The following is a 13,976-nucleotide window of genomic DNA, read 5'->3' as shown; positions in this document are numbered from 1 at the left end:
CCAATAAACACATGAAAAGATGCTCAACAGTATTAGTCATTAGAGAAATATAAATCAAAAACACAAGAGACTTCATACCCACTAAGATACCTATACTCAAAAAGAGATAATAACAAGTGCTGACAAGGATATGGAGAAATCAGAACCCTCATACACTGCTGCTGAAAATATACAATGATGCAGCCACTGTGGGAAGCAGTTTGGCAATTCCTCAAAAAGTTAAAAATAGTGCTACTGTATGACCCAGAAATTCCACTCTTGGGTATATATCCAAAAGAAAAAATACCTCCACACATAAAAACTTGTACACAAATGTTCATAGCACATTGTTCATAACAGCTAAAACAACCCAAATGTCCATGAACTAATGAATGGATGAAGAGTCAAAAATATTCTTCCATAAAAAGGAATGAATTACTGATACATGCTATAAAATGGATGAACTGTGAAAACATAATGCTAAGTGACACAAAGAAGTCACAAAAGCCCACAGATGATTTCTTTTACATGAAATGTCTAGAATAGACAAATCCAGAGACAAAAAGTAGATGAGGGCTGCCAGGCGCTGGATGGGGAGAACTGAGGAGTGACTGCTAAATGAATAAAGCATTTCTTTTGGGGGGAATGAAATGTTCCAGAATTATATACTGGTGCTAGTTGCACAACATTTTGAATGTACTAAAACCAAGAAATACACACTTTGTAATGGTTAAAATGACAAACTTAATGTTATATTAATTATCTCAATTAAAAAAAAAGATAATCAGGAGACAGGTCTTTAACAATTGCGCATATTTATTAAAGGATTCTAAAGCAAGCAGTATGATTAGATTTGTATTTTGGGAAGATAAATCCTGTACCACACTGTGCTATGAATGCCTAAACCTTAGTATATAAATTTAGCAACATCTGATTTGGCTTATGCTAATAAACTCCTGGTTCCTTGCTCCATTTTGGGTAAATACGTTTGTCAAGTACTTTATTTCTAGATATGAATTTTTATTTTATTTGTTTATTTAACAAATACATAGAGCTTACTGTGTGCCAAATACTATTCCAAGTGCCTTAGAAATACTAATTCATCTAATCTTCATAAGAAATCTATGAGTCTATTACCCCTAGTTTATTGAAGAACTGAGTCACAGAAAGGTTAAGTAACTTGCCTAAAATCACACAGCTATTAAGTAATGTATGCTTTCGAAATTGGGTTTTTATTCACAAGCCTGATAAATATGTGGAACTCTGATTTTCTAATCATCAACTTAACCATTTTTTTTTTAAGATTTTAGTTATTTGTCAGAGAGAGAGAGCGCACAAGCAGGGGGAGCAGCAGGCAGAGGGAGAAGCAGGCTCCCCACTGAGCAAGGAGCCCAATGCAGTACTAGATCCCTGGATGCTGGGATCATGACCTGAGCCAAAGGCAGACGATTAACCAACTAATCCACCCAGACATCCCTATGTTTACCATTTCTAATTCCCAAGAAAAGCACTTCTTCAAATTCAACTTCCAACTCTTCTGTTCATCTGCTCAATTAAGTATGCACTGAATTTTTTTCTGTGAAGAATTTTTAGTATTGATTCCATACATTTTTGAAAAACGCTTTCAAGAAAGTTATTTTTTAGTTTTTACTTACTATATTTTACATTATGAATGTGCCATTTGTGTTTACTGTAATAGAGCAGTAAGTTAGCCAACTAGTGACATTCTGTTCTTCAACTACTTCCTTACCCCGTTTAAAAACAAAAAAGCAACAATGAGTTTATTAAAGGAATTAACGAGTCATTTTATCCAAAGCATCTGGTATTCAGGTAAAAATAAACTAAGAAAATGAAAGTTCTTAAAAAATAATTATAGGGGCATCTGGGTGGCTCTGTCAGTTGAGTGTCTGCCTTTCTCAGGTCATGATCCCGGGGTCCTGGGACTGAGCCCCTTATCGGGCTCCCTGCTCTGTGGTGAGCCTGCTTCTCCCTCTCTCTCTGCCCCTCCCCCTGCTCGTGCTTGCGCTCTCTCAAATAAATAAAATCTTCAAAAATAATAGTAATTATAAAATTTAAGCTATATGTTTATATTTTCCATTCATTCACTCTACTTTAGCTTAATAGTCTAAAGAATATGGTTTAACAACAAAAATTTAAAAGGATATAGAAAAAGTCAGAGTTCACAATACAATTTTATAAAAATTGACTCAAGTAAAATTTTAATTTATAATTTCTAAAGTCCTTATAACTGCCTATTACCTAGGTGCTTGTAAACTGAATATTTAACTCGTGAACATAAACTTATTATTATTAATTCCACTTTAGAGTAATATTTTTTCAAGTAAAATCTTCATTTCAGACTGAAAACCCAACAAGCAAGTCACTAATTAAAAAGTGGAAAAAAGAGATAGTACAAAATCTTTAAGACTTCTAATTACAACTCTATTGTGAAGAATAGCTACTTGTTAGCTTAAACCTATGTTTGGACCCTTCATTGCTATTATACACTTTAAAACGCAAAGCATTTTAGTGACTTACCTGAAAGATTGTAATGAAAACTTTGATTCAAACAAATACTTGAAGTTGTGTAATCAGGCCCCCACCAACAAACATTTAATTGTTCCATTATGTTGCTAACAAAAGTATTTTAATGTCTAATTAGGGTCCAAACTAGCAGTATGGTATATAGTAAAAATGACTATTGGGCAAACTTGAATTTTATTCAGAATTAGTACTTAGAGTAGAGTTAAGCACAAGATAGTACTCACTTTATATGTGACAGAAAGCTCATATTCTGTTTTGACCTTTACACTGAATCTACAGTACTACATACCCCCTACGTACTCTTCAACTATATAACCCTCTCAAGACCTAAACTACTTTACAAAGAAATAGACTTCGATTTGTAATTATCCAGTATAGTGGCAAACTATATGCTCTGATGTAAGGTGCACGAAAGTATTTTTTTTTAGCAAATAAAAATTAAAAGTCAACATATTAATTTCATTCTCTAATCTAGATTGAATTATGAAACCCTTTAAAAACAGTTATCATTGTTTATTCACATACAATCTCTTCTACTGAGCTATAAACTATATGTGGCCAGGATCCATGTGCAAATTCATTTTGAGTGAATGAATAAATATAAATATTATGACTAAGTAACCTATACTTGCACATAAACATGAAAAGTCATCTATACTTGGCTACATTATAGAATACAGGAATGTATAACAGAATTATAAATCTCAATATTTTTAGGTCCTTTAAAAAAATAGTTTTCCGTTTTAGACATTACTGTGGTTGAACAAAAGTTAAAGATAAAAGAGTACATAAATCCATTTATATGAAATTCTAAAAAAGACAAAACTAATCTATTTTAAGGAAAAACAGATAAGTAGTTGCCCGAGGGGCTACAGTGGGCAGAACTGACTACAAAGAGCAAGAGGTAGCCCACGTAACAGGGTGACTGAAATGTTTTTTATCTTATCTATGGTGGTTACACAAACGTATACACTTGTTAAAAATTCACGGAGCAACCAAAATTGGTGAACCTCTGTACCTCTATATAAAGACTGTTTGTTATTAAAAAAGAAGGAGAAGGAGGAGAAGAAGAAGAAGAAGAAGGGAAAGAGAGAAAGGATACAAGAAATAACCGCACGGTATAAAGTACCAAGAGAAAATGCAGACATGAGTAGAACAAGATTTTTTAAAAAAGGGACAGTGCAAAGAACCAAAGTCAATTAACAGGGCCCTACACAAAGCATGATTCCTCATACAGACACTTTACAGTTTGGTCCTCTAACATTGTGTCAGTTGTTCTTCCTCGTAACTCCTAGTTAAGCAAAACTGCTATCAACGTCAACTGAAGAAAAAGAATGCTTGCACGATTTTCTCCAGGGCCTCAAAACCAAATTAGAATTAAAATCCATATTTTCTAATGCCTAACACAGAATTTTCAGGAAGTGCATTAACAGTGACCCACCATAGCAAGAATAGAACTAACTCCTGAAGCTCTATTAGTACTGTTCTTTCTGTCGCTCATCTCCTTTCAAATTTAGTTAGGCTCTGAAACACATCAGCAGAAAAAGGGTGCAATGATTCCGTACTTCCATAAAACTAATGCCAAAGAAATCATGAGTCCCATGGCATCCTCCATTTCTCAAGTAACACTCCTTAAGTGATGGTCGGCTTACCCTTCCCCTACTTTTCACTTGTGAGTACCACCATCTGTCAAAACAGAGGTAGTTCAATCTTAAAGACACTCACCATAGTCAGGCAATGATTTGCTAATTTTGAGTGTTAAAATATTCCCCAAAAGGGGCATCATCATATTCTTTACTGATTTTTATGTGTGGCTTATAGAATTTCTCTTACTTTATGGAAGCTGTTTAACTGAAGAATTCTACACAAAGCACTCTTTTTACACCATCTAAATAGTGGTGTAATTTCAGTAGTGCCCAAAGTGTAAATACCAATTATCAAATGTTTTTACTAAAGAGAGTCAGGATAAGCTCAATACTCTGTGGTAAAATAGTGAAGTTTCAAATTCCAGCCTCCTCGATTAGCTATGTGACCTTGGGAAAATCAGTGGATCCCTCTGTACCTCAGTTTGCTCATTTATGAAATATGGATACTGACACTATCTCAGAGGATTTTTTTGAGGACTAAATGTGAAAAATATCTGTAAAATTCTGCCACACATAAATTGCTCAAAAAATGTTTTCAATTACTAGCACTGAATTTATTATTCTTCCTCTACCAACACTGTTTCTTTTATCATGTCCTACAAATGTTATTTTAAGTAGATGTCTTAAAACTAAAATTAAAGAAAAAAAAACCCCACTAAACTAAAACGAAATTTATAAAGACAAGAGTAATCAACAACTTAGGTCACTCTTAAAACTTTTCTGGGGCGCCTGGGTGGCACAGTGGGGCGCCTGGGTGGCACAGTGGTTAAGCATCTGCCTTCGGCTCAGGGCGTGATCCCGGCGTTATGGGATCGAGCCCCACGTCAGGCTCCTCTGCTGGGAGCCTGCTTCTTCCTCTCCCACTCCCCCTGCTTGTGTTCCCTCTCTCGCTGGCTGGCTCTATCTCTGTCAAATAAATAAATAAAATCTTAAAAAAAAAAAAAAAACTTTAAAAAAAAACAACTTTTCTGTTCTTGTCTCACCTTCAAAAAAAAGATACCACCCCCCCCAAAAAAAACAACCAATACCAATTTTACTACAAGATTAATCATAACATTTCTGAATGGGAAAAAAATGAATAAACATTTATGGCTGGCCAGCAGTTAATTATCATCACCTATTTGTCAAGTAAATATTAAAATGAAAAGAGAAAAAATTTTATTTTTCAATAGTTATTAAGTAACTGAAAATGTCCACGTAGCACATCTTTAGTTTCAAATCATCAAAAATATAGATCCTGGGGCGCCTGGGTGGCACAGCGGTTAAGCTTCTGCCTTCGGCTCAGGGCGTGATCCCGGCGTTATGGGATCGAGTCCCACATCAGGCTCCTCCGCTATGAGCCTGCTTCTTCCTCTCCCACTCCCCCTGCTTGTGTTCCCTCTCTCGCTGGCTGTCTCTATCTCTGTCAAATAAATAAATAAATTCTTAAAAAATATATATATAGATCCTTTATCACAACACCAGGTTTTAGTTATATTTGGAAGCTAAAATCATCTGTAGTTAATCCATAAAGAAAATTTCCACCTTTTCACTCAAGTACAGGTTTATAATTAGTGTATTATATACTTTGTTAGTTTTTTAACCTTGATTTTTGTTAAGACAACAGCAAATAAAGGACACATGGATCTCTTTTATGTAACTTGAAATAAAATCTTTGCAACAAGACAATAACATAAGTTAATAAGCAACAATTCTATTGAAGAATGTCTTACACCTTAGAGCTAACAGGACTCTCTTCTCTTGCTACACAATCAGGCCCAAATGATGTCTCAGATTAATTTGATCTTTTATTTTTTTCTAATTACCTATTGTTCTTTATGGACAATATAATCTTTTTTTTTTAAGATCTTATTTATTTGAGAGAGGGAGAGGGAGCATGAGCAGGGTGAGGGGCGGAGGGAGAAGCAGACTCCACGCTAAGCAGGGAGCCTACCTACAAGCTCCAGGCTCAATCCCAGGCCACTGGGATCATGACCTGAGCGGAAGGTAGATGCCTACCCGACTGAGCCACCCACCCAAATGAGCCATCCAGGAGCCCCAATGGACAATATAGTCTGAGTCAACTTTTTCTAATATAAAATGGCTATTTTTTGTATATAATATTAACCACAATAAGAAGTGTTTTTCTATACTGTCACTTTCAAGTTTTAGGGACCTCCTGGAATAATTACAGTAGAGCCAAGAGTGAGTTAAGAGCAAGCCAAGAACCATCTGATTAAATATGAATTTCTATCCTCTTACCGTAATAAGCAACAGAATTACAGTACTGAATGAAAATAACAAAAACAGAGTTTAGAATGAGACACAAAAACACAGTAGGACATCAGAGAGATGGATCCTAGAACCAAGAAGTGAGGATGAACTAGGTATGTATGATTTTTATAATGTTTGAACTTCATTTCCATTAATTATTTCCATGACATTTTTAGTTTACTAGGTAAGGATCTATAGATATTAATAGATACTAAACAAGAAAAGAATCCAACAGATTATTTTTAATAATAAATATTTTCAAAAAGTCCTTTCCATTAAGATACTTCATACATTTCATCATTTAAAAGTTAATAGCTTAACCACCTTACTAACATCAGCTCTAGGAAGAGATATAAATCAGGCCTAATGGCAATTCAGAAATATTCCATAAAGTCAGTTAAACACTGTTACTATTTTTAGGATTTTCATTTCATGAACTATAAAGTATAATTATGCATAGTACCATATCAAATAGTTTGACAGCAATAAGAAAAAAAGTAGTTTACTGTCTCTAACTCATTTTTAACTCAAAATTATTTCATATTTTCTTTAACAAATCTTCCAGTTTCAAATATTTAATGAATATTAAGACTATCTCACCTTGGCATTTAGCTCTTATTTAACCAGTTATTTAATTTAATCCATCATGTAATCTCTTAACTCCTGCTTTTAAAAACATTTAAAAATTTTAATCCACTGTTTTTATTACTCTATTTTTTCCAATTTGTTTGTTATTTTTTGTTTTATCTGATTTTCTACCATCTTATCTTACATCTCTATATTTCCAGAATGACCTCTTACTCGTATTCATTTACTTTTAGTTTAATTTTTATCTCCATTTTTTATATGGCAAATAATATATACCAAAATCAATATTTTTCAATACAGAAAGTGTAAGAAATGACAACTTTTTCTCTGTAGTTCAACTTTTTCTCTAGGCATTCCAAAGATTCCTGGTCTTCAAATTTGAGCACACTAACTATAAACCATTTTATTATTTTTTTCAATATATATAAACTATCTTCTTTAAAGAAGGCAGGGAAAATGCAAAAACAATCAAAAAGTAAAATCTTATAGTATGTACATTTGTACAGGACTTCTTCTATGCGAGTTATTTTTAATATAATTGCAACAGTACCTCTTTTATTTACTTATTTCATTAAGAGTTTCACATGTAATTTTGAAGTCATCAGAAACATTATTTTATGGCTATATATTATTGCATTAAATAACTAGACCCTTTTCCCATTATCAGGCAATCACCACATTAAATAAAAAGGTAATAGCAGAACTACATATGGTAAAAGATGTTAATTAGACTTATTGTGGTGGTCACTTCCCAATATATACAAATAATGAATCATTACATTGTGAAACTGAAATTAATGTAACGTTTTATGTCAACTATATCTCAATTAAAAAAAAACGAATTTCCTATTCTTTAAAAAAATATATATATAGTAGCAGGAAGGACAAGCATTGATATGTAGGATAAAAGCAAACTTAAATGAATGGTAAAGAGATTTTGAATCTATTTTTAAAGCTCAATAACACTCAACTGCAAGTTTTCCAACCTTGTTTTCCTAAAGAGAGAACTTAAATTTGGAAAAAATATGTTCTACAACAAATTTAACAAATTATATATGACAGTAATTAAATTCCCCTCATTCTGGGGTAAGTTTACTATTAAATGGAAATCTAGACTACTGACAGAAAGTATGCACACATAGTACTAGAAAAATAGTTCCTATTATATAACACAGGGAGTCAGTACAGTATAATAGTTAAGAGCACAGACTACAGTGAGACTACCTGTGTTGAAATCGTGGCTACAACTTACCAGCTGTGTGACTCTGGGTAAGTTGCTGAACCTCCCCATGCCTTAGCACCCTCATCTGTAAAATGGGATAACAATAACCATCTCAAAGGGTCATTAAGAGAATTCAGCGAGTTCATATTTATAAAGTTCTTGGCACAAAGTAAATGCCATGTAAGTAGTGGTTGTTTAGAATTTTTAATTTAGCGAACATTTATTGAGCACTTACTATGTGCTAGGTTAAATGCTTTAGACATGAATCTGCCTCAAATAATGTTCACAGCAGCCCATGATGAAGATACTATGACTGTCCCCATTTAAAGATGAGAAAATTGAAGCACAAAAAGATTAAATGATTAACACAAGGTCAAGCACAAATGTTGAAACAAGGATTTGAACCCACGTCTGACGCATGACCTACAATTTTAACATAGATTACAAGGTACACTATACACTAGAAGCAGTAGCCTCCAGCTGTACTTTATCTTAAAAAGAGGGCAGGGAGAGAAGAGACTTCACTGAAATAAATCGGAATATGTTATTTCCTGGAATAAAGTAGGATATTTTAAAAATTAATAAAAAAGATCACTATAATACAAAAGTATGTACATATGAAATAACATGATGTCTGATATTTGTTTTAAAATAATACAGCTTGGGGGAAGGAAGAGGATAAAAGAAACAAGATCAGACATGCACTGATAATTGTTAAAAAACTTGGTGACAGGCAGTATAGGGGGACTCATTATTTCATTCTCTCTACTTTTGTAAGTTCTTTAAAATGTCGATAACAGAAGGTTAAAATAGAAGTAGGGTGCACAGATAAAGTACTTTCACTACACAAGCAAACAATTTTCTTATGATTCCCTGTATCAAAGACACAAAAAAATTTTACAATGTATATATAATCTATGAAAGGATGGTTTCGCTTCAAAAAATTGAGGATCTTCTCAACCAAAATAAAAATTTAATGAAAGTATTTAAGCATATACATGTAAATATACATATTAAATGGCTGCCTGCACTTCTATCAACTTGTTAAAAATATTTGCTGGAATAATTAACACTTTTTTTTTTCATATCCTTCTCCTGCCTGATAATCTCTATGATTATGATACTCTCTGGTCAGCTGCCCAGAAAATGGATGGGTTTGTACAGACAAATACGAATCTACAACATGGTCACAAATTGAACAATATGAATAAAAACCAGAAATCTGCTTCACTAAGGAACACTTATAAAATTTCTTGTCTCAAATTGTAGTTGATTTTTATACTAATGTATATGAATGGGCTTCTCATAACTATAATCAATAATTAAAAAACATTTTATATGCTCTAAATTATAGTTAAAACAAGTTAGCTGATACTAAAGAAAAAACACCAACACTATACTAGGCAGTTTCATACACATTACCTGTGTAAGAGATCATATACATTTGTATAGAAAAAATATTAAAATTTAGAGAGGTGAAATCACCTGCCCAAGGCCAGAGTTTAAAAGCAACTAAATTGGTATTCAAACTCAAGCTCAATTACAAAACCCACTCCTCCCCCCACTATATCAGACTACCATAGGGAGGCAAACATCTAAACTCAAATCAAACTTAAATATTTAGGGCCTTTTTTAAGTGGACCACAAAATGTTTAAGTTACTGGTTACATATATATTTTACAGCGGCAGCTTGGCTTTGGGTAAAGAACTCTAGCTAAAACACAAAAAGCATTATGTCCGCTATTGTGTAACTCTTTTCCCCCAAGTCTCTTCATTTCAGCCTCAGGTTACTCATCTCTATAATGGGGAAATTAATATCTTTGCTGTCCAACCGCAGGATTACAAAATTCAAAGAGGATATGTAAAACCACTTCAAAAACTGCAAAATACAGGGGCTCCTGGCTGGCTCAGTCAGAAAAGCATGCGACTCTTGATCTAAGGGGTGGTGAGTTTAAGACCCACACTAGGTGTAGCGATTACTAAAAAAATAAATAAACTTTTAAAAAAAATTATGTTAAAAACCCTATGAAACACAGTTTCTTTTTTGTCTTAAAATGCTAAAAACAACAAAGTGTTTCTTTTTTCAACATAAAGTTTTCTAAAGTAATTGTCAGCTATTTAAATTCTACATCTTCTATTAACATTTCCAGAACTTTCTCAAACTTTTTTTCCAAGAACAGTTCAATCATCGTCTGTCACTTGGCTTTCCTTATCCTTAAAAATAATCCAACAGTAATGATATCAATGCTTTTGTAATAAATAATTAACATGCTGTTTTGAAATGCCCAACATACAAAAGTTCTAAATTCTGAATTTTCAAATGAAATATGTGTTTGGTGTCACTCTTTTAGTTATATTCATGATCATAATGTTTGAGCCTTTTCATATTCAGTTTATTTATAAAAAGCTAGAATTAAGATCTGGAATTCCAAAGTAGAACACCCAACACATAATTTTTAGTGATTTTGTGGGGTTTTTTTCAAGGCTTCTCAAAGCAGATACAATAAGCTAACAAGCAAATCAAACACAGCAACAAAATCCACTGAAACATTCAGCTGCTCTAAAAGAAGGATCAGGCTCTTTAAGAGAAAACTACATTGTATGAGTTTGCAAAGTTTCACACTTTCTCATTTAAACTCCATTTCAGAGAAAGCCTTTGCATACTCACACAATATGCTTTAAAATGGCACTTTGCTGACCTTCCAATAGTCCAGCTCTATGAAAATTCTGTGATGGGTGTAACTTCAGAGAATCTGAAAAACACAAAAAGCATTAAGTACTTTTTATGCTGAATGACTTAAGAAAGAAAAAAAGGCAAGGGTGGCATACATCTCTTACATAACTGCCATGTATTTTTAAGAGCTAAAGCCCATATTTGTGAATATACTCTGCAAAAGAAGACTGAATTGCCTCTACATTGGTCTCTATGCTAAATTTCGATTTTCATAAAGCATCTGTTTCATGGAAAATTATCTGATGATTACTGCACAAATGGTGTTAATGTCTTGACTATTTTTAGCACCCAATCGTACCACATTAGCCCTCTTCTAAGAATCATCTCGATATCATCTTTTTCTTCTGATACTCAAAACTACAATATTTCCAAACTACTTCAGGTACGCTGCCCGAAAAACATCCTACAGGATGGTGACTGCCAACTAAAGTCATCAGAGCAACAGACAATGGCTACAGTTACTAAGTAGGACTCTGTGTACAAACCCAATCGTCAGTCTGTAAAGTCCAGTGCCTTCCAGAGTAAACCATCTCACTCTGATTCGCTTAAACAATTTGAATTTATTAATGCGAAGCTTAAGCCCCCTTTCTGAAGGGGGTAGAATCAGCGGATGGATACATCACACCAAAACTGAAGAAACGCTAGATTTCTCAGTGAGGGTCACAACGGCACATGATTTTTTTTAATATGATGAAATGAATAGCTAACAACCCAGTTATGTCTTTTGCCCCTCCCAGGGGTTTAAAAAGTGGTGAAGAGTGTGGTGGGAGCCTTCTGATTTGATGCCCCTTGCACAGGGAACCTGTTCTAACACATTCTTGTGGAGCCCAGTATAGGAATTTAAACCCCGTAGAGATCAAGTCAAGTGTTAATATCGTAGATCCCGGGAATCCCCTTTAGGCCTTAGCCAAAAGAGTTTAAAAATGGGAATCTCTGTCCAGTGCCCCCTCCCTGCAACGAGCCCTTGAACGGCAACGAAAGAGAAAATTCTCAAAGGACAGCGTCAGCGCCTGAGCTGGTACCCCTGGGACAGGAAAGGAATAAAACTAATCCAGAGAGAACACCCCTATCTTTGTAAAAGAGAAGGAGATGTAAGTCATTAGAATGCCACAGAGGTGGAGAGAAAAACAGAAAATTCGGGCCCTTTCCAGCAATTAAGATGACGAGGAAAGGAAGAACGCCTGGTCGAGGGGGGCCGTCCCAACAAGGGGAGGGAGTGGACTAGGCCGAAGGGAGAGGGGGGTAGAACGACGGCGCACAAACAACCTGGAGGGGGAGAAAAATGGTGCCCCTGCACCCAGAACCGGCTCCAAGCCACGCCGCCCGTTTGGGGGCAACTTTGCTGGGGAGGATGGTCCTGGTAAGAGGGGCCGCGGCGCACCGATCGCAACGGCCCCAGCGCGGGGCCCACTCTGGAGCGGGGTGGGGGGGGGCGGAGATCCCTGAACTGGGAAGGCCGGGACCGGCCGCTCGAGGAGTGTGGCGGGGCCGGACACGCCGAGGGACTCTCAGAGCTACTGGTGCCGCAGAGACCCGGGGCCGACGGCAATTGGGCCCCGTGCGGCCGGCGGCTCCGCGGGGGAGGGGCCGCCACTCCTCCCCTGCCCCTTCCACCATCACTCGACCCCATCGGCCTCTCCCCACCACCCAAAACGGGCCGACCGGCCCAGGCTTGCTCCAACCCCCGACGGGGACCCCACCGGTTCCCCCGGGCCCGGCCTCCCCGCCCCCACACCCCAGCCCCCAGCCTGACTCACCTCGCGAGTAGAGGGACTTGGGCGATTCCAGGTCTAGGTCCGCGCTGAGCAATGAGATGAAGTCCGAGGGCATCGCAGCTCGACCCAGCCCGGCCCGAGGGCAGCGGGAGGGGGGGAGCGGCGGTGGCGGCGGCACCTCCTCTCCGGGACCGCGGGCACCGAACCGGGGGCGGCGAGGCGAGGGCGGCTGCTGCTGCCTCCTCCTCGAGGGCAGTGACTTCCACCGGGCCGAGGACCGAGGAAACGGCAGCGAGGCGGAGGGGAAACTCCACGGGGACTAATTCCCGGCGAGCCAGGAGGGGGGCTCAGGGCGGGGAAAGGGAGGGGGGAGAGCCAACGGGTCCGTTTCGAGCTTCTCCTCAGCGAAAACTGACGGTCGCCGCCACCGCCGCCGCCGCTGACAGGAATCTGAGCCCCGCCCCCCGCGGGGCACTGCGCAGGCGCGGAGGGGGGCATCCCAGAGCCTGGAAGAGCTAGGGCGGCCGCCGGAGGGCGGAGAGACGCGCCCAGGAACAGCATCAACAAGGGCTTCGCTTCCTGCCGCCGCGGCCGCGGCTGCTGTTTCCCAGCCGGGAAAGGGCCCCGCCAGCAGGGAGGGAGGCAGGGAGGTGTCCGCGCCTGGGGCCCCGGGGAGGGAAAAGGTATTTGCGCCGACCTGGTGGCGGCGAGCCCGAGACGGCGGGCCGAGCGCCGAGCTGAACTTAGGAGGAGACAGACCTGAGGAAGCCGAGGTGACTGCGGGACGAGGAGAAGGACCCCAGAGCTGGGTACGGCCGGCCTGAGCGGGCTGGCTTGGGGTCGCGCAGGGGAATGGAGTTTCGTCCCTTGGACAGCCACTGACCCTTTAGGGTTTTCATAGGAGTGTCTAGCTTGAGTTGGCCAATGGACTATCAAACCCGTTTCTTAATTAGGAAATGACAGACCATATCTAAAAACCCCGAGTTATTGGTTGTTTTTAATTAAAGTACCTTCTTCGTCCTTTGCCCTCCCCCTTTTTCGTCTCCCCTCCCCCATCCTTTAGAGGCTGAAAATTCGAAACAAAACAAAACATAAAAACAACTTTCTGTTTGTGCTGGGTGGCCGGGTTTATTCCGAGTACGAGATAAAAGACTATTTAAGAATTGGATCATATGAATCCACCTGGCCGTTCTAGAGGAAAAAGGAAAAAAAGCACAGATAAACACCACTCTTCCAAACCCCTTTTCATTTTTTACCTTTGGATTAGGCAAGGATGGAAGAAAAACACATTTAAT

General features: G+C 38.0%; 1 protein-coding gene across 4 annotated transcripts in view; it reads right to left on the bottom strand.

Annotated features, from left to right (window-relative positions):
* Window positions 1–13,154, bottom strand: part of NFAT5 (nuclear factor of activated T cells 5) — a 125,004-nt gene extending 111,850 nt beyond the window's left edge. The window contains exons 1-2 of one of the 4 annotated variants that reach the window (XM_087870538.1): window positions 12,724–13,154; window positions 10,932–10,985 (exon numbers count right to left, since the gene is read on the bottom strand). In XM_087870538.1, coding sequence (XP_087726664.1) covers window positions 10,932–10,985; window positions 12,724–12,796 — 127 coding nt within the window. In that variant the 5' untranslated portion in view covers window positions 12,797–13,154. The other 3 variants (XM_087870540.1, XM_087870539.1, XM_087870542.1) reach the window with 3 other exon arrangements.
* Between the last annotated feature and the right edge of the window lie 822 nt (window positions 13,155–13,976).

Source organism: Ursus americanus, chromosome 21, assembly GCF_024610735.1.
Source record: "Ursus americanus isolate L20-20 chromosome 21, mUrsAme1.1.p, whole genome shotgun sequence".
NCBI lineage: Eukaryota > Metazoa > Chordata > Mammalia > Carnivora > Ursidae > Ursus > Ursus americanus.
This window is presented reverse-complemented; position numbering and strand designations above follow the sequence as displayed.